The 22,368-nt window shown below is 35.7% G+C and overlaps 2 protein-coding genes across 5 annotated transcripts; one reads left to right on the plus strand and one right to left on the minus strand.

Moving 5' to 3' along the window:
* Positions 1 to 151: 151 nt before the first annotated feature.
* Positions 152 to 13,252, plus strand: CtsL1 (cathepsin L). Its single transcript, XM_076119609.1, has 7 exons — positions 152 to 307; positions 2,538 to 2,638; positions 3,243 to 3,445; positions 4,647 to 4,809; positions 9,987 to 10,192; positions 11,096 to 11,294; positions 12,325 to 13,252. The coding sequence occupies exons 2-7, from the start codon at positions 2,546 to 2,548 to the stop codon at positions 12,484 to 12,486; spliced, it is 1,026 nt and encodes a 341-aa protein (XP_075975724.1). The 5' UTR covers positions 152 to 307; positions 2,538 to 2,545; the 3' UTR covers positions 12,487 to 13,252.
* A 3,140-nt stretch (positions 13,253 to 16,392) lies between these two features.
* LOC142976085 (zinc finger C4H2 domain-containing protein) lies at positions 16,393 to 22,248 on the minus strand. Of its 4 annotated transcripts, none has more exons than XM_076119307.1 (5): positions 22,081 to 22,248; positions 21,440 to 21,611; positions 20,541 to 20,719; positions 20,089 to 20,211; positions 16,393 to 19,226 (listed from the first exon to the last, which is right to left on the minus strand). In XM_076119307.1, the coding sequence occupies exons 1-5, from the start codon at positions 22,137 to 22,139 to the stop codon at positions 19,100 to 19,102; spliced, it is 660 nt and encodes a 219-aa protein (XP_075975422.1). In that variant the 5' UTR covers positions 22,140 to 22,248; the 3' UTR covers positions 16,393 to 19,099. The 4 variants fall into 4 exon arrangements, with proteins under 4 accessions (XP_075975422.1, XP_075975419.1, XP_075975421.1 ...); XM_076119304.1 differs by having other exon boundaries at positions 20,050 to 20,211; XM_076119306.1 differs by having other exon boundaries at positions 20,089 to 20,226.
* Positions 22,249 to 22,368: the final 120 nt, after the last annotated feature.

The raw sequence follows: 22,368 nt of genomic DNA on the forward strand, positions 1-22,368 counted from the left end.
AGACAAAAGTTTCCTTTTTGGTAGGAATCACAGCTTGATGAAACGTGGTTCTCTATTATATAATAAATGGTATTATAAAATACCAGAATACAAATAACTTCATAGCAGTAAACCTACGGAAAACGGAACATCCTTGTCATTTGTAGAGCTATTGAACTATCGTTTCCAAACGAATATTTAGAACGCGCTGAATGAATGCGCATAAACAATTTTAACGCGGTCGTGTTCAGACGCTCCTTACATTGTAATAATTAGAGTATCGTAAAATAGTTAATTAATTATTGTTAATTTAAGGAATATAGAAAAGGTAAGTTGTGTCTTTATAATTGAGAATATTTAATGCGCATATTGTTAATTATTTGTTTGAATCGTAAGTGTTTACTCAAGGGTCATAGGATCATTTCCTTTGTGTTATATTATCCCACTACGAATTTGTGGTATCAGATGTTGTTGTTTATTCCTTTGTTGCGTAAACTCACCAGTCTATCAACATAGTACTTCGCAAATTACTTCTGTACAATATTAATAAAAGTACGTTTGTAAACGCGACAAACTACCCTAAATTTAACAATTTGTTCGGGTATAATTGTTGAGTTTTAGGGGGTAAAATTAATTTAATTGGGAACAAGAACAAGCTCAGTAGTATTTAGTTAAAAAAAGGAGAAAATTAATGTAATTTTGGAATTAAAATATAAAATGCGTATAATTTATCTTAGCATTTAAATTTTGTTATATATAAACAATTAAAATCGTGAGAGCGGACCTACCTATTGTTTGGCATAGTTGTTTGTCTTACAAAGCACGAAGGTAAATTCTGGTAAATTTAAACATTATACACGCGAGTTAAATGTCGATTTATTGTTTATAAATTAATGTAAATAATGACAAAGCAGTTCCAATGTTAGCAAACAGTGAAATCAAATTAACTGAGCAGCTAAATAGCTGGAGCTAAAGATCTTATCTTTCCACGAAATCTCTTTATCCTGTTTCATTTTGCTAACTTTCTAAATTATTCGTTGTTATTCGGCTATGAAAGTTAGGTGTGAAATAAAAAATATCTATTTGTGATTTCATCGGCGGTATTTTAACTTTTTAATGTTTTTAAGAAAAGAATTTCGCTTTTACCGTTGTTCGATTTCTCAATAAATTAGTAACGCTGCTTTTAAAATCTACCGCCATGGGCTCTTCATTAATAATTTAAAAAGGTTTAATAAAAACATATTTTCGAGTAGGAAAATGTAGCGTTATTTTTTCATTGTTTATAGTTTATCGGAGTTAGGTAAGATAGCTAGTTAGTTTCCGTATACACTATACAGTCACTCCGTCGCAATGTCAGTGGACATAACATAACTTCCTCGAACGATCGCATGTCACGCTCGCGCGATGCTCCGACACCGACCATACACTGACACTACGACAATAACGCAATATTTAATATTCCACACTCGTAACAAACTGTATCACAAATTCACTACTTCCTTCTATCCATTGATAGATATGTACATCTGAAAGCTAAGTATGTAGGTAGGTATGTATAAAAATTAAAAAAAAATGGATGAAAAATGGATGATGAAAAAAATGGGATTCGTCAATCACAAAATTAAACGTAACTGCTGTTTAGTTGTGTGAATGATCATTTCCTTTATTGTGGGTACTTGTATGAGCCAGTACAGCTTAGGTCTCAGAATAATAGTAAAGGCAAAAAGTAGTACGGTGTCTAAAGTACTTAAGAAACCTGAGAAGATCAATTCTAAGAAGAAAATAAGTAGGTAGGTATTTAACACAAGGATAACAGATTGAATTATATGCTTCAGTTTGTTATGATCGTCAATATTTTCAAATAACTAGCGTTTCTTATCAAAACTCAACACAAAAACAATCTTGTTTTGAAAAATTCAATACCTAAGTTAAGCGGAAAACCCAGCCGATTATATTGTAATCTTTACACTCGTATCGCTTGTGTTCAACTTTTTGCTATGAAATTAGTGGTAATATTGGTGTACCTACTTGTTATTTAGTCATCATCGCTCGAGCATCCTGAGCGATAGCGTCGTAGTACTTGTTGTATATAGGTAGGTACATAATTACATGATCTCATCTCTCAATTGCACTTCGGCACCATTGTTTTTCTCGTTTATTTGTCATCCAACTGAATTTTATATTTTTATTATTGTAAAGAATTCATTTTCCTGTAATCGGAACCGTGGGATTCTGGTCGGTGTGTTCATAATTTCATTCGAGCACGAGCCATAAAAGAAAACGATCACGGGTGGGTTTTCCAAACGTTCTTACATCTGCGGCCAGACGTCTAGACTTATCCTTAATAATCAATTATTCAGTCTGTTAGGGAAGCTTTTTATTGACACTACACTCGTTCTCACTGGTCCGACAACTTTTGTGCCGTTGGGAAAGCCCGTGATAGACGGGATAAGTTGTATTTCAAGTCCTGGGTAGCCATCTTGCAGCCTATATCATGTGATCGCTTTTTGTTTCTATGTGTATGTAAATAAATAAACATAGTTGTTTGTTTGTTGAAGGTACAACAATGAAGAGTATAGCGTTGTTGCTGTTCGTGGTGGCGGCCGCCAGTGCCGTCTCCTTCTTCGACCTGGTCCGGGAAGAATGGCACGCTTTCAAGGTAACACCCCAAAAGCTCTACCTTTAGTACAAAAAAGACTTAAGCGACCTAATCTGTGTACAATTTTACGTCATTTTTTATCTGAATTTGTGTGTTGTTTTTGAGCAGAAGATATAATTGATAGTCTTTGTGTAATAGAATACGTAACAAGTATAATTGAGTAAATAAAACCGGTTTGAATAGTGACAAGGTCATCACAAAGGCAGCATTGATCAAATTCGACAAAGCCTACTGTGACTATTTCATCTATATTCTATAGCCCAAATAATGGACGCTTGATGCATTGTGAAAGTAATACAATTACTGATTAAGTGAATAATGCCATTGTCTGGATTCCCCCAATTCATTGACTGAAATTATATTTTGGTTTTGGGTATTCTTTTGTGCCCAAAACTTCTCGGAGAATAGAAAATAAGTATCATTTTTATGGACATCGATAACTAACAAAACATTATTAAAATTTAGTTTACGTTTAAATTTGCTCAATCCAACTCGTCATGCACGGCAACAAGTATCACACATTAGCACCCTTTTAAAAAACATCAACTTTTAAATCCACGCAGTCATGCACTTGGACATTCTAACCAATCATCTCGTTACACAGTTGGAGCACAACAAGAACTACGACAGCGAGGTGGAGGACAAGTTCCGCATGAAGATCTACGCGGAGAACAAGATGCGCATCGCCAAGCACAACCAGCGCTACCAGCAGCGCCAGGTCTCCTACAAGCTCAAGCCCAACAAGTACTCCGACATGCTGCACCATGAGTTCATCCACACCATGAACGGATTCAACAAGACCGCCAAGTCAGTAACATTTTGAACGTGTCTTTTGTGTCACAACACATTTTTTTAGATTGGCCCATTTATGCTTTCTTCTTTGTCTTCTCTTTATTCCCTGACCAACTTCCGCCATAGTTAAAGTTCACTATAATAAAAGAAATATCAACATATCTTTATTAAAACATCGTAATAGTAAATGGGCTTCTTGTTCCCTTAGAAACAGGTGTTTAGAGCATAATGCCAAATCGTCTTCGTCATAATTTTTCCTCTTCAGCAATGATAGAAATCTTATTCTGCGGTTTACTTTTTATACTATTGACGCAGTTTCGTTACCTACTCGCCATTTTTGTTCACGTGATTTATTTAGTGTTAATTGACTTCTATAGCTATACCTACGCAAGTTTCTTGCGATATTTACCTACCTAATTTTTCCATGTTTTGCATTTGAGTAGCTAATAAAATAATTAAAAGTAAAAGAATACTTTCAACGCCATATCAGTTTCAAGTAGGTATATCAAATTGTTTATCCCGTAGCGAATCGTAAGATAACAAAGATTGTTATTTAAATTAAACAAAGAAGTTGTTGTGTTCGTATCGACTTACTGATTACAATATTTAGTAGGTTCCTTTATAGGTCACTTAGATAATGTTCTACGTGAGTGATAAAACTCCGTAGTTATAAGTTGAACGAGAGGTCGACAGTGTCAATGTCACTGGCTGTGTGCAAAACAAAAAAAAAAACGGTTATTTTTAAATATTTACGTTGGTCATTGTTGTTTGAAGAACTCGAACGTGATCGTAAACAATCATTGGATGATTGATTTTCACTAATTAGATGTAGACAAAGATTGTCTTGTTTTACATTAGGTACTTATTGATTATTAGTCGAAATCAATCTAGAGCCACCAAAAAACTTACTTTTAATTAACATTTTGACTAATAAAACTTTTTGTGTTGTCCTAGCAAAAATACGGTAAACGTTTATTTACGAACTAACACACACACACACACACACACATCTCAATTAATTACTTTTCTGCGGCAGTCTACTGCTAAAAAACCGATACCAATCTTACCTAAAAAACATTATCTTTTCATAATAAGTCTTCAAATAAAAGTCCACATGACTCCATTCCATTACACTGTGCCACCTCTTTTAGCACTAGGCATTATTAGTGGAATTCGTCCTTATCGCCATTTTACTGACCATGGTGTTTTGTCATAGGCACAAGAAGCAGCTGCTGAGCAAGGGCGCGGACACCCGCGGCTCGGCGTTCATCGCGCCGGCGCACGTGTCCTACCCCGACCAGGTGGATTGGCGCAAGAAGGGCGCTGTAACCGAGATCAAGGACCAGGGCAAGTGCGGCTCCTGCTGGTCCTTCAGTACTGTGAGTACAACACACACTACTTAGAACTTTATTACTTGTCATTTCGGGAGTGTGATAATATAAAACTTGGATCCGGATATTTTGTATTTAGTCTTGGTAAGGGGCACGGCGGTAAGGATTGTAGATTATTCCATAACTTTTGTTAGGTATATGCAGAAAATGTAAAAGAATGGATGCGTATTCGAAGGATAATACTTAGATTTAAAATAATGGAAAATATCTTAGGAATTTTCTTTTGTAAATATAAAGGAAACCTTTGCTGTTAATCGTGACAGGTCTTATGATTCCTAGAATATAAAAACAGATAAACATCTATGAGAGTTGATTGAACGTTGTAGGTCATATAATTTTCATTTTAAAACCTGTTATTCTAGACGCTAAACGCTAGACTGCACATTGATTAACTCTGAATGTAGCTACACATATTTTATTTTGTCACCCTATCTCTAAACTGTGTAAATAAATACAGGCTATGCTCTACGTCTGTCTATAACGCCCTTGTGTGTCCTATGTGACAAATACCAAGCATCAACCTTTATAAGGTCACTTAGCACCCAATACCACCGTTTACATATCGTCTAGTTTTCTATGTTTATCAAATAACGATTTAAGGAACTGATCAATAAAGATTAGTAAAACATAGCGCGACGCAAGTTTCGACCGTGGCCGTGTCGTGTCGTGTATAAATATGTAGGCGTTAGTGTTTACTTCCTATAGTTGCTATATCTTTATGTAGTGTAGTGTCGGATATGAAGCTCCACGTGTACGCTGGCCTCGAACTTACATTACGTATTCGTAATACATAACCACTTTGTTCGCCATCATGCTATGTAACTCGTTGATTTGCTATTGTGTTTGTATAGTTAATTATACTACAGAAATTACTTATTGTGGGAAAAGTTGTTATTTAGAGCTGTTTTGTTTAATAATATTATGTTTGATTTTGATAGTGGATTCGTGATGGCTTTTTATAATGATTTCCCCCGTGATTCATTTCTTTCTTTAGGACTTCGAAATACGTCTTATGCTCAGTTTTTTGACTGATAACGATCAAAGACTGACTTTAATTAATCTATACTTATTGTATCTATGATATTAAATCTTTTAAGCTATTTTGAGTCATAGTAGGTACTGTTTTAAAATACAGCCGAACAAAGAAGAAATAAATCAGAGATTGTAAAGGTACTTATATGTTTTTATTTTGATAAGATATGTTTTGTATAAAAACAAGTTTTGTTATTGTATCTTACGATTCACGTGATACATAATCTTATAAACATAATTTGATTACATTTGTTTGGGTTCTACCTACTGTTATTTCGATCGTATAATGAACTAACTCATGAATAAACATGAGGAAATAAAACCAACCGATTCGAGGTAAAACTGAATGATTCAATTCAAACTGGTTTGAACGGATCATGTGACTGAGAAAGCTACGTAAATAAGGCTAATAGACTGACCATATAAGACGTGTATTTGAAGCACCAATCCAATATTTATACCGCAGAGGAATGACAATACCGATAGTACTATAATCCCATAACTTAGTAAAGATCCGTATATGAAAGGTTTGCCGGCGAAGGGTATAGAAAATACGTCATTCATAAAATCAATGACCCCCAGACTTATGCAGTTGACGGTGGCCAGTTTAATACCGCTTTTTATTCTGGAAATGCGAAAGAGTTATTAATATAGTCTAGATAAATCGAGTTGGCCAAAGTGCTCTACTAAGTCGTCGGACTTTAGAAGAACAATGACATCGCCAATAAGCTTAGTCTGGTTAAAATCACTAAGTTAGAACATCACTGACTTGCACTTATTATAGTCAGTTTTATGCTAAAGTAAAGTTATTTTAATAGCAGGAACGCCCACGATTTCATTCTATACCGTTTCTGTGAGTCCTGCGTACTACGGCCTATATAGTAAAGACGCGAGAGGTCGCGGTCTCGACTGGGCAAGTGGGTCAAGGTGAACGGGAACAATGGGCGTGTGTTCTTGCTCCCGCCGACCTTGTCCCAGTGCGTACATAGGAAGGGGCAGTCGCGACACTCGGGACTATTCGCGCCCCTAAGTTCGTACTGAATGAGTTTATTTAGGGGCTTTCATGATAACATTTCCGTTGAAAATAATAATGTCCAATATGCTAAGCAAGGATCTTCTCCCAGAACGAGGGAGGTGTTAGGCCGTGAGTTCATCACGCTGGTCAAGTGCGGGTTGGAGACTTTGCATACCTTCAAGAACTGTGCTAAGAAATCTCAGGCATGCAATGTTACATCACGTTGTTTTCACTCACTGTTGGAACGAGTGATAATGATTTATTTAGTACTAAATCACTGACAATGAAATTGTAACGTCAACATAAACTAACTTTAATTACAAATCTACAGTGTTCTTACCATCGTCATTTCGAGCTAATTGCGACTGTATCAACATTTAACAAGACTGTTTACGATTGTTCTTTAGTTTCGATCCATAAAAATAAACCTACGTAAATAGACAGCAGTTGTGTGACTTTTTGTCGTACTACATTCTATAACTAGAATAATATGTAAAAGTACATAAATTAATATAAACAATATATTGTGTAACCGATCAGCTGGGGAAGCGACCTACATAATAGTTATTAGTTACTTTTACAAGTGTAGAACGTTCTCTCTTTTGTCCCAACAACTGCGCAAATAATATAAAACTCATTGTTTTCAGTGTTTCAGGACATTAGTCATTGTATGACTCAAGTTACCTAATGGCTAGAGTTCGATTTCATTTTAATATTGTTTTTGTATCGTATTGCACCGGATATGTGATTCACAAACATCGCATGATTGGTGTCATTCCTAAAGCGTGTGTAAATATTATTATATTTGTTGCTAAGTAGGTTAGATTGACAAAGCCTTTGTTAGCTTATAGCTAGGCGTTTAGCCTCTGTTTACTGAAAATTAGTTCCATAATTTTATTTTATCGTATGATTACTGGTCAACGTAATGTCAAAGTTGTTGAAGCCACCCGAAAGGCTTTTGACGTGGCTTAACGACCATTATCCTAGCAGAAAGCAACGGGGTGGCAATTAATAATTAGCATTAAGAGGTACTCTTTTTGTTCTTCCTCTCAATTTCCAACGTTTTACCCTCATTATAATGCATTTAGTCTATAAAAATACGCAGTAAACCATTAGGCACCGATTTACAATTTCACTTTAAAGACCAACGTTACGTTATAAGGAAAATCTGAACAATATTTTTTTCAGTAAATCAATGAATGTGGATAGCACAGTTACTGCATATTCCAAGAAAGCAGTGTTGTGTGGAGTTTTCCTCGTGATTAACGCACGGCCGTACATCGCACTATTTGAACTATTTCAACAGTGAATGTATCGGCATCATATTGTGACTACGGCCCGGTTTGTTACTAATAACTTGGTAGCAGGTAAACTCGGGAGGCATATTTCTACCTGATGTTAATGTAAAAAAACTTTAGTGTAACTTGTTATACGAATATAATAGTGATGAAAAAACGTTTAAATATTTATCGAGCAATAGAGAAGCGTAAAGGGACATAACATTTTGTTAAAATGAAGAGACGTAGGTATGTCACTGAACTTCTCTTATACGACTGGACCGACGTTGATGAATTTTTTTGTGTGTGTTCAAGGGGATCTGAGAATGGTTTAGATTCACAATTTTGTTCGCTGGACAATGTTTTTTAAATTAATTTTTAATATATTAGACAGGACAACGTCTGTCGGGTCCGCTAGTATCCTATATTATTGTTTATATTATGTAAACTTATATCATGTAGTTATTACCTTGCTACGATTCTAGCGAATCTGCTAAACAATAGCGTGATAAAAAAGTGTTAGTCACAGTTTACGAAGGTTATTTAAAATTAAAATTCTTGTTTACATACAAACTTTATTCTAAACTAGCCGACCCGCGCAACTTCGCTTGCGTCACATAAGAGAGAATGGGTCAAAATTTTCCCCGTTTTTGTAACATTTCTTACTGCTGCTCTGCTCCTTTTGGTCGTAGCGTGATGATACATAGCCTATAACCTTCCTCGATAAATGGGCTATCTAACACTGAAAGAAGTTTTCGAATCGGACCCGTAGTTCCTGAGATTAGCGCGTTCAAACAAACAAACAAACAAACAAACTCTTCAGCTTTATAATATTAGTATAGATATACAACAGTAATATTCCATTCTATAATAACTAACATAGTATGTAATCGGTCATGTAAATAATCAATTAGTTGTGTAGGGACATAAATATAATTTTATATTTTATATTACTGCGTATATTGCACTGAGAGAAAGAAAATAACACACATTATGTGCTAGTTTATCACAATATACATATAAAAGCGATTATAAAGGCAATAGCAGAAATATAATGATAATAATATAATGATTGGTAACATTATGCGGGCAATAAGCTGTTATCAAGTCGTTATGCGATTAGTCTGTTGTGACTACAGATTAATAATGCAATAACGATTTTTTTTTTGTGATTACCGGATGTAGGTATAGACGATGAACAATATAAACATACAGACCTAGCAATCACGATCTCTCCGTGACATGTCTTCTTGTTTCAAAGCTAGTATAAAAACCAATAGATAAATAAAAAACTATTTTACGAGTCCGCCAATTGTGCGGATGTAGGCATATAGTGATATAATTGCTGTAATATTGACGGAAAAACAATTAAATTAAGCAGGCAAGCGAGGTGGTACGACTGCTCTGATAATAATCGTAAGATGCAAGAACAGGAAAATAACTATGAAAAACATCATTGTTATTTTAGCAACATTGTTCCAATCTAAAGTTATTGTAATACTATTGCCATAGGCAAATATTAAGGCATATTGATTTGATACAGTGCCAATTCACTCCAAGAGTCTTGTTAATATCAAGGGAAATCATGCTTTATATACCAGCCTATGGTTTCCCTTTAAAAATACTATTGAGGCCAGGGCCCAGGCAGCTTTCAAGAGCTGTAATAAATAACGTTTCGACATTTATTTAAACAGATTTATGTGATAAAGGAAAAATCTGTTCCTAAAACAATCAAACGAGTCATCATCAATGCTTATCCCTTAAGAAAACTCTTGTTTCTAGTATAAATCTCTATACAACATTGTAAAACAATCAACTAACTATAAAAATATTGTCCCTAGACCGGAGCGCTAGAAGGCCAGCACTTCCGCAAGAGCGGCGTCCTGGTGTCTCTGTCGGAACAGAACCTGATCGACTGCTCCTCGGCGTACGGCAACAACGGCTGCAACGGCGGCCTCATGGACAACGCCTTCAAGTACATCAAGGACAATGGCGGCATCGACACCGAGAAGACCTACCCTTACGAGGCCATTGATGACAAGTGCAGGTGAGATTTGTTCAGTTGACTGATGCTTTCGTGTAGGGTTAGGGTTCAGGTCATAGGTTCATAATCTTTATACGCTAGTGCTCCATTTTAAGGAAATATTTGGAGTGCCCCTTTGTATATTAGTTTTTGAATTTTATATTCTGTGGATATATAGATGGTGTCTTTAGACCCGCTCCGCCCCTCGTGCAATGCTGTAGTTCTAACTAGGGGGCGCTATCGCTCCCGTTGGGATCCTATGGTTTAGATAGAAGATAGATATTTTGGCTCGTGGTCTACTTTCTGATTTATTTTTGTAGCTAGGAAAGCTAAGTGGTCTACCTGTGTCTCTGGATGTCTTGGTTATTTATCTCTTTTATTTATTTTACAGTAATTATAGAGACCATGTTGTATAATTTTATCACAAGTATAAAACAGCTGTTAGCCATTTATGTAATTAATGTCGTAATTAATGCATAATATTAGCTTTGATTAATTAGTTAATGTTATCGGCCACACATACTCCTATGTACCAGGCGGTACTAATGACTACACTCGTGATATGTTTATAAATATTGAATAACAATTATTATAATTATACTTAATTGGCTAAACTTCCTAGGGATAATTATGTAGGTAAATAAATACAACTTGCGAGATTACCCCGCCTATAGTCTATTAAAGTAAAAAAAAAGTATAACTGTAAAGTCTTGAACCACTGGGAAAGGGGGTAGAGCCTTATGAGAAGAGCTAGCAAGAAACTCACGACCACTCTTTTCAATCGCCAAAAGATTTACAATGTGGTCGATACAATAATTGATCATGCGAGGAGCTCGCAACAATCAGCGATATAGACTCAACATTAACGGTCCTACCAAGACAGAACTAAAGAAAGAAGCGATGTTGAAAGTTATCTGGTATGTGTAGATACAACCCCAAGAACAGCGGCGCCGACGACACGGGCTTCGTGGACGTGCCGGCCGGCGACGAGCAGGCGCTGATGCAGGCCGTGGCCACCGTGGGGCCCGTCTCCGTCGCCATCGACGCCTCGCAGGAGAGCTTCCAGTTCTACTCCGATGGTGTCTACTTCGATGAGAACTGCTCCTCTTCTGAGCTTGACCATGGAGTAAGTTAACACTTGAATTTATTTCAATGCTAGTTTTTTTTTTTACTATGGCTTCGTTTAACTAGAGAAAAGTCATTATTTAATGTGTTAATCTAGTTATCTGTGGCCTGTGGGTAGTGTTATTTTGGTTCTGCAAAATTAGTTTCATGGACAATTTCAATTTTATATAGTCGTCATATAGTCGTTAACATAGTTCTAAGTTTTGAGTCATCCAAGTTGGGTTTACTTGCCTATTCATTAAAATGTTATAAATTAGGTAGGTACATGAATAATTAAACAAGCAAATAACTGATGTTAAATTCAAAGTGATTACAATGTCGTTCTTTACAAATAGGGCACATACGACAGCATTTAGGTACAACATACCTACCTACAGCATTTATTATTTCACAAATTCTCTCTACATTTTAATTAGAAATGATGACTAAACAAGTGCGACGTTCAAATGACCTTTAAGTCCTATATCATGTCATTGTGATAAATAAGTCTCTCGAGTTATCACTAATAGGTACCTAATATAATACGACGCGTACTGCGTTGACCTGCGCCTGACCTCTGCTGACCTCTCAACTGTCACCAGAGAGTCATCGGACTATTATGAACGATTCACACGGTTTTACTGCTTTTCAGGTCATCTTACATTACTATAATACAATAATGACTAACTATTGGGTTTTACTCCCGGATGGTGAGAAGAGTTAGGTCTTGAGTCTATCTCGAGAGTTGGGTAACTGCGTCCGTGATGCAGTGGTTAACGTCGCCACGCCGCTACCGTTGCGCCGGGAGGACGTGGGTTCGATTCCCACACGGAATAGTTATTTGTGCGATTCACAAATAGTTGTTTCGGGTCTGTCCCTGCGACACAAGGGGAAATCTTAGTGTAGGAATTGTCTTTAAAAAAAGCTTTGCATTCGTTCATTCTTCATATTATAATTCGACATGTTATTAAACTGCTAGTTTGTGTTATTACAATAACTGAATTAAAACACAAGCACTGATATCTCTGGACTAACTGAGCCGTGTTCCGCAGGTGTTGGTGGTGGGCTACGGCACGGACGAGGAGGGCGGCGACTACTGGCTGGTGAAGAACTCGTGGGGCCGCTCGTGGGGCGACCTCGGCTACATCAAGATGGCGAGGAACAAGAACAACCACTGCGGCATCGCCACCGCCGCCTCCTACCCACTTGTTTAAAACTCTCTATAACACACATCTATCACTCATTCAATCAACTTGCAGATTGTTCAACAAGCTGTGCTTTAATTTTGTCTTAAGTCGCCGATAAACGGTTTGTGGAAATAGTGATTTAGCTTTCGCTCGTGTGTTACCTACTGTTTAAGTACTCAGTTCTATAGTCCGCTTTCACGTTCTAAGCGTCTTGAGACAGAAATTATTTTATTACTTTGCAACACTTTTGGCATCTCATTAAAAGCTCATAAAAAGTGTTTTCTAATATCATCAGCAAAATTATAAATCTGCAAGTTTGTATTAAACTCATCATTAAGTAGTCACATTGGCATAGTACACACACACAGACTGAATTATATCATACAATCCACTCGACTGTGTAAACATTACTTATCTGAAGTAAGTGTGTAACTCATAGGTTCCCAATTGTGGACGACCGCCCTTTTTACCCTATTTACATAATCGTTTTACTAACTTTATACCTTTTCTATTAGTTATCAGTATCTTTAGAAGCCGACAGCTCCCTCTCCATGCTCCTGAGGCCAAAAGAGGGCGTTATTACTCTCGTTGGGAACCTATGATGTAAATTGTAAATGAATGCAAGTAAAAATGCCATGACACTGTAGTGTAAGTGTTAGTGTCATCTATTCTATGTAATGTACGTAGTGTTAAGTTAGCGTAAGTAAAGTTAATGTACGTTGAAGCGACCATGTGATAAATATTGTAGTTCGCGTGCTTCTGTTGAGCTGAAATAAACATATTTTATAATATACCTAATGCTTTTATTTACTACTGTTTTAAATATTATAAGAACATTACAACATCAAGTAGTTGTCAAGAAAACTATCCCATCAACAAAGTTTGTTAGGTATCTAATGTTCGTAAAAGTTCCTATATAATAAACTTTTCTAATTAATGAGATGAGACTGTAAGACGCACACCTACTGCCAATTAAACCTAACCTCTTCCTTATTCTGTGGATGTTATGGTAAGAGGTTAAAACAGACGAAACTTAAGTACCTACCTATGTATTGAGTAAATATTATCACAATTTATACTTATAGCACAGTCAAATAGTACCTAATCATTGCTAATAGCTCGTAGCTAATAACACTTACTAAATCGCATAAAGGAAAAAAACTAAAAATAAATACAACAATACATAAAGGTTATCGTTATAACTTGACTGAACGTTTAATACTAGGTAGGTACAATGATAGCTAGTGATTGGTGGAACAGCCGGTAGCTTGTGCGGTTGGCGTGCGGCAGAGTGCCCTTGACCACCTCGCGCGATGCTGTAACAAAGATCATCATCTGTTCTATGCAACTATCATTAAGTATTTGTAAACATTACATCAGATATCTATTGTACATTTTTCACGGTAAATGCTAATTGTATTGATCGGTTTACCCTTATTCGCTTTCCTATTAATATTTTCCCCTTTTGCACTAACCTAAGTAGGTACTTAGACAAGGCAAGGTAGGAGCAAAATGTAAATTAAATTGTTGTTGAGTACTTATATATTCTTTACCTTTGGAACTTAGGACAGTGTGAAATAGCTAATTTCCAAAACAAATATTTTTGTGCGTCCATTCTCGTTCGTGACTATCTTATTCACAAAGTTCGATTATGTTTTTATTATTTAGCATATTTTTTACAAACATCTCAATAGTTTTAAATATATAGAAGCAATCTTAGCCAGTAAAATCAGGACGAGACGACCAAAAGATGAATTTTATACACTTGATGGTTATAATAATAGCAGCCTGTTGCCTGCCTCGGTTATTATCATCCGTTAGTGTTGAGAAAAAAGTTGTAACGCTTACGCAATACTTGGCCGGTTTTTTGTCATCCCGTTGCTCGAAGTCTGCCACTCTGCACCTGGTACAGAGCAATACTTACTTACCTACTAAACTGACATACCATGACTCACAACCGATACGCATTACGTCAGCCGAAACATTCCCAGAACAAAAACATCCACAATATTATAAACATATTAAGTATGGACATAGCGATACCGTTCTATTAAATAAATAAAACAAAAGTTGTTTGTTGACAAAACTTTGTAGAACATCGTAATAGAGGAAGGGGGAGATAGTTGATAATGTAAGCACGTGACGCGGGTCGCAGGGTCACTGGCCGGGAGAATGTTTAGCGCGCTTTGTGCTGTCGATGCTTATGTTCCGACTGCGACGCAAATTGTTGAAGCATCACACATTCACACCATTATCGTACTTAATCACAGTCATGATATTCGCTGTGTTGTCTGTGTGCCATCGTCAATTCGCCACAACAGCAATGGCATTCGCCGGCAAAAATTGCGGTATCGTTAATCACCGCCAATATGTAAGGAAAGTTTTAAAACGTTTTTGTAGGGCAGAAGATTTCGACTTTCCAACAGTTCCCAATAACTTATGCCGAACGAACTCCTAGCGTTATGTTTGAGATTATACTTTATTGTTCTTGTTCCACGAAATTGAACTCTGCCTGTCTTTGGAATAGAACTCATTAGGTACCTACCTATCGAGAATTCATAAAATATAGATGTCAATCAAATTCTGAATTAGTATCCTATCTATTGTCTGTCCATAATCTATAAAACATTACAGCGTATTGCGGCACTTGCTCTACCCAAACATATAATAATTATCACAAAGGCGGGGAATAACACTCAAATTTTAATCATTTTCAAAAACATCATAATTCGTTTGTACCTACTGTTGATACAATATGTACCTAATAACAACCAAGAAACTTATTACATTGCTATAAATGAAGAAGTATGATCCATACTTTAATTGTCATGGAAAATTTATTCAGCGTGCGATTTTGGCTACATTTAGTACTTAAAAACGGGAAAATAATTAATATTGGACCAAATAATGATGAGTACTTAGTTTGTCATTAAATCAATAGGATAGGATGTCGTATCAGACATTATTACTAGACAGCGCGTAGGAACCTACATAGCATTATAAACAGTTAATATAAATAATTGGAGCGAACAGATAATAGTCATGTGACTACAGAGATCTAATAATTATTAATTATTATGAATGTACGTAATAAAGCGATCACCTCGGTGACTCTGTGTTTATCACGAGCGTTCAATTACGTTGCAAATTCTCTTTGTTTATAAAATGCATGTTTATAGTTAATTGTAAACATTAATCAGTGATTTCTAGAAAGGATGTTAAAAATATGCATTGTTTATGTTACTGGGACAACTCACACACGGTCATCTGATTCCAAACTAAGAAAAGCTTGTACTATGGTAACAAAATAACTGATAAACACACTTAAATAATTATATATTTTTCGTAGTAGCATTACCTTTCTCATTGACTCGCAATTTCAGAAAATTATAACTAAGTACATAGTAGATACGGAAGCTAGTGTAGGTTTTAATAATTAGTTGCTCTAATTATATTCAGTTTGTTGATAAAATAACTGTGTCATCATGTCTGCGTTATCGAGTTTGTTATATTATAGATCTTATTCTTGACACATATTTAATTTACAAAGATATTTGGCTATCAGAAGTCGTTACGTTATAAAATAACGGCTACTTGATAACGATTACTGTAAAGGAATACAAATCTTAATTGGAATATTTTTACAAGATATAGGTACATTAGGTACCTACACAGAACCGCCAAAAAATAATATCATTTACATTTAAGTTAGTTCCTTAATAATTACTAGTTAGTTCATAAATATACCTTTATCTGTAGGGTTTTTATTATAAGGTAAAACCCAAAATAAATGCATAACTTTTTAGCCAGCACGAGAATCAAACAAAGAACGTTGAAGGACTACATCATACACCATACTACGACTGTGACAAATGTTCCCAGATTTGAGTGCTAAGCGTTAACAAGTAAAGGTGGAAGAAGATAAAAACAAGGTTGGACATTGATAGAAGGTTTTATATAATAAAAACAGAACTATCGCACGACGTGCACATGTCACATGTATGTAGGTATGTACAGCTCATGTATAAGTACTTAATACTACTACACACCAGTGTTTTTAACTGAAAAATATATTCCCTCTAAATAAAGACTGAGTTAAGAAATAAAACTAATTGCTGAATCATACAAAATATTGTTTGAAACGATACATCGCATTCAGTGGCGTTTATAAGTATGACTTTATAAAAAATCTGTATATTTCAAAAGATTTTAGTACAAATATTCTCTCCTTCTCTTAGGCTGTTATTTCTTTCAGTTACAAACGCTGGTTGTTCATTAAGATATGCTTATTCCCTACCCACACGAATATAACAAATAAATAATACTGATTACAAGTTAACTAATATTTACATCCTTATATACTAACATTAGTCGGTGATTTACATCGAATTCTTTGTTACACAATTTGAATACATACAAAATACTCGTGACCAGAGGTCCTGTATGACACAATGTATGAAAGGCAAGTGGCGTTCTCAGATCTCTGCCTGGTATGCATTGACATACAAAATTTACTCCCGTTAGTATATTACGTTAGGCTAAGTTCATACAGTTTGTATGGCAAATATCATAACAGCGACAAGTGCGCGAACTAGCTGCACTTATGCACGAAGTTTTATCTATTCTGTAGTTCTAGTATCTGTAGATATCAACAGACGCTTACATCTTTATTATAGTCACAATCTTCACTAGTTTTACCTGCAAATTAGTCCACATAAAATAGTTTTCCTCAACTCTTCTTAGCGGAAATGAAATTATAATTTCGCGTGACATCTTTATCCTGAATACAAAGTACTATTTGTCCTTATAAAAGGTTTTTCTTATTCCACAATACGGACATTATGGTTAATTAAATGCATAATTATGTTTAAACAAAGAGACTGTGTTAAATACTGGGAAGTAATGAACAAGCTCTGTTATCGTGTCATCCAAATATGATGTCTGTGGTCAAACTCCAAACGAAACAGGAAAATGTTTAATAATCCTTCTTTTAACGAAATATAAAGATCATTGTTTAAAATACAGTGTGTTACATACATTTTTTATCACAGTGTATAATAAAATGCATTTTTCTCATCACATAGTTGCAGACTTGTATGATAACATTTCGGCAAGTGTGTTATAGGGGGCGTAACTATTGCAACATGGGCGTAAATATATGGATGAGACATGGTATTGTTTATTTAATGACTATGTATCGAGTTCAAACACCTGATTGTGAACGCATTAATCAGCTGACCTATAAGGAAATGATTATACATAAAATAAATGCACCTACTTATAAAGTTACTATCCGTATGGTACGACAGTCACATTCGATTTGGATGACTTTTACTGACTATTACTAATCAAATTGTCATTGTCTTAGATGATTTATAGATTAGATTAGAAGTGGTAAGTACGAAAAGTATTCGGACGAAGTTGCAGGCAACAACTAGTATAATAATACAGCATTGTGTGTATGTAGAACATTGTCTTGCAATATACTCGTACCTAGTGCTGTAAGTAGGTTGTGTAGTTTTCAGTAATAGTGTGAGTAATCGAACTGAACACATGGCCGTTGTCACAGCTTGTATTACAAATATCTATTGTTTCATTATTGTTGCTCATTACATCGGAATTTGTTAATTATTGACGTTCAAAGGCATTTCCTTGTTTAAAAGTCAAAGTGTTGACGTCGAATTGTTAATACAAGTTCTAGATTTTGGCACAAAGGACTTATTGGAATTAATATACTCATCTCTCTCATGAGCTCATGATTACTGGCTGGTCCATCTATTACAGATTCATTTAGGGCTATAGTTGTGTTAATGAATACCCGAATTGAATTCTGTTCTTGAAATAGGTCAAGCTACAAGCACAATTAAAATTATTTTCATTCAATATATACTTAATGGATGTCGGAATTACCTTAATCATAATTTGGCACAAAATTATCGAGTGTCGAGTTCTGAGATGGTTAAGAAATTCGATGTACAAATACATAGAACACACATAGTGTTATAATATCGAAGTATATGTACAATAGTGATAGTTTGGCACTACTTATACCTACACGGTAGTACACAGGTACTAACAGGTAGTAACTACTCACTTACTCTAACAGTGCTATGTACACAATATACACTCTCTTTACCGACTTGTCATTGTATTGTATGTACCAGCATGTACCAGCCTTTACAAATATAACAGAGAGCGATATATAAAAGTAATTGTACTTAATTTATATAATTAGTGCGCGTTTTATTGTGTCAATTTTAAAATTACGTTCTTGAATACATTTACATGTTTGCATAGATGTCAAACACCTCCTATAAGGCGTAGTTTATTAATGCAAATCATTTCAGTCTCCTTTTCAAATGATTATTATAAAACAATGTAAAGTATAGCATAACTTTACAATTTCGGTAAGAGTTTGTTAATTGACATAGACATAGACATAATGAGCATGGGTTTTTATGCAACATAAAGTCTCCGAATTGCATCAAATAATACCAAAAATTATGTAATTTGAACCATTATTGGCACAATAACACGCGCACTTACGACTAGTTGTTCACAGTAAACGAAACATAATCATTTCATACAGTATTTGACGAGATCTGTGTGTTGTGTGTGTGTGTGTGTGTGTGTGATGCGACTATTTCTTCTTGGGCTTCTTGGGGTTGCGGGAGCGCGACTTGGCCTTGCACAGCGGACAGATGGGCGCGTTGCGGTGGATCTGCTGGTGGCACGACAGACACGACTTCATCGGCGGCGGCTGTTGTCTGTTCACATTACAATACAACGCTTTTAAACATCCTACATAAATTATAATAACTGTCTCACGGCATATATCTCGATCCTTTTATTTTTTTAAGTAAACACCATGCTCTCTTTGTCACCTTCAAAATGTTTTCATATTCTTGTCAGTTACCAGAAACTCGCGCATTACAAGAAAAAATATTTATCTTTTTGTCATCCCGCGACTTTGTGGACAGCAAGCATGATGTCTCAGTAAGAAGCGATTCAATTGCAATCAAATATATATAATTTTGTGTTTAAATAACAATTTCAACAATTTACCTTCTTCTCATAACGATTTTCAACCAAAATTAAAATCATAATAACAGTAAAAGAAATAGTGATCAAATAATAATTAATAATGTAAAGATAAGGTTTTAAGGAATAAGTAAAGGATGAAAGGATGGGTTTCAGACTGTACATTATTCAATATAACAATGTAGTAAATATGTTGATTTAGTTATGTATTTATTTTAGAAAACAGTCTCACATTAACGTTCTCAGTTGTTTCCTCAACATGACCTGCTTAGAAACTCAACCTTATATCATTTCGATTTTAGTGCACTCTTATAAATTAATTATTGCATCAGAGTAATGCACACAGTTTCAAGCTCGCTCGGAGAGAGCCGCTATGTCTCTCCGACTGAAAATCGCGGCAATCGCAAAAGCGGCTCGTTTCGAGCTTTAAACTTAATTTATTTTTGACGGTCGAGTGGAATCATACTATTCATATAGCGGAGGCGACAGCTGAGAACACGCGTAAGGAAGGTAAAAGGGAAGAGAACCAAAAATAAAACATAATCGAACCTCAGCGAGACGGTAATGAAATCTTGGTCGAGAGCAGACCTGAACGCGGGCGGCGGCGGCGGCGGCTTGCGCGGGGCGGCGGGCGGCAGGAACGTGGCGAGTGGCCGGGACCCCGCCGGCGGCGCCTGGCTGCTGCCGCCGCCCGGCAGCGACGGGAACCGGCTGTCACCACCGACACTGATTACTTATTACATGCTCCTCTCACATATTATAGCAAATAAACATGATTAGGTCTGAACGTTATAAGTATGTATAGGCTTATTATGCCTATCTTATTTGTGTCTGTACTATTTCGTTAAAACATTGATATCTCATCATTTAAATACTTCGTTATAGTAATGAAAACATTGTTAATACCTACTGACTGTAATATAAAATAATAGATATGAGATACTATTGCTTATTTTCGACATGGAAAAGATGAACGACACTAATTTCAGAATTTAAGTATGTAAGTGTGATAGTGTTTGAATACGAGTGTAACATCATACTCGGGTGTGATGGGGCTGCCCTCCTCCTCGTGCAGGTCGGGCAGGCGGTCGAGGCCGAGGCACTGGCGCCGCAGCAGGTCCACCTCGGCCTTCAGCGGGCGGTAGTCCTCGTGCAGCCGCGACGCGTTCGACAGCTTGCGCGTCATGCTCTCCTCTGTCTGCTTTATCACTGTCTCCATCTGCCAGTACATAACACACACATGTTATAATACAATACTCAAATTAAACATACAATGTTACTAACACTGGCCAGTCAATAATAAATTTAGCCAAATTTCCAACTGAAATCATATCATTTGAAAGCAGAAAGGTAATTGCATTATTTTCTTTCTTCGTTTTTTATTGTCCATGATTGAGTGACCAATGCTGAGTGCATCTCACAAAATTCACACAATGACAATGCAATGCAGTCAGTGATATTTTAAAGTAGTCTTAAAGTATTACAAATGAGATGTGAGGAAGCAAAAGCTCTCATTTGTTCACATAACAGATGTAAACAGTAAAACAATGGTAAGGAATGTGGGACAAATGTAAACAAACAGCTGAAACAGCATGGTGAATGGAGCTACAGAGATAACAAACAAGTGTTCCATCATCTCTAACAATAGCTACACTGTAAACACACAGTGATACTCCACATATTATTTATAGCTTCACATCCTACAGGCATAGTCTTCAACTTCTCCACTTTACTGTTAAAATGCATTCAGAGAATGATTACTTTTTATTTATTTAAAGAAGTAAATAATGACCTAACAAACCTTTCTCATATAAATAGATTACACAAGTGATCAAGTCTCAGATCAGTTGTCAAATAAATACTTAAATAAAAAGTGACTGACATTCAAGCTAAATCATGAGGGTTTGCACAAATATTGGGATATACTGCTAACACATACTGCATTGATATCAGCATGTATCTGGCGCAGTTCCTCCACGTGGCTCATCTTCTCCTGCTGCAGCAGCTCCATCTCTCGCTTGTACTGTGCGAGGCAGCGGCCCTCCTGGTCCCCGCTGCGCACCTCATTTAAGATGCTGCGCTTCAGACGCTCCAGGGTTATTGTTTTATTCCTGAAATTAGCAGCAAACACCGTATACCTACTATGTTCAAATATATATTGATTAGTTACAGGAATTATCTATTTTTTATTGGGAACCTTTTACTGGATTAAAGTAAAATTTAGAAAAATAAGAATATTATTTTTATTGTGAAAATAATCTGAACAGGACAAACGAAAAAATTTGAATAGGATTGTTGTATCAAAATGTTAATAAGAATAATATAAATAGATGCAGATATTTTGGTTATTATTCTAATCGGTACTAACTTGAGGTTAGGACGTTGTTATTAAATAAAATTGTTCTATAAAACTTTACAATATGTGAATTCAAGCTTGTAAATTAATTGGCCCGTAATAATGAACAGTTATGCAACGTAGGAAATGATTACAAACATTTCAAAACGATGTCAAGTGTTTATTGATCGAGTCCACAGGTGCGAGGCATTTTGAATAATTATCACTAATAAAACACAAAGTACCTGATCTCCTTCATTGCCTCCAACTTATGATATATTTCACGTTCGTTTTCAGCGGTCATTTCTTATTAAAATTACAGATAAAGAGTATTTATTGATGAAAAATAAACGAAAATGTACAAAGCGAATAATTCCATGCATCCGCCACTTTTCATGAACAGGCTTATAGTGATGTCCATATTGTGCAAAGTAACATAAAGCTTACTTTTTAGAAAACAACTGCATAGATAGCCGCATGATACACAAACAGTGACTTTAATTTATTTATATCAGTGAAAAATATGAATACTG

Source organism: Anticarsia gemmatalis, chromosome 10 (assembly GCF_050436995.1).
Source record: "Anticarsia gemmatalis isolate Benzon Research Colony breed Stoneville strain chromosome 10, ilAntGemm2 primary, whole genome shotgun sequence".
Classification (NCBI taxonomy): Eukaryota; Metazoa; Arthropoda; class Insecta; order Lepidoptera; family Erebidae; genus Anticarsia; species Anticarsia gemmatalis.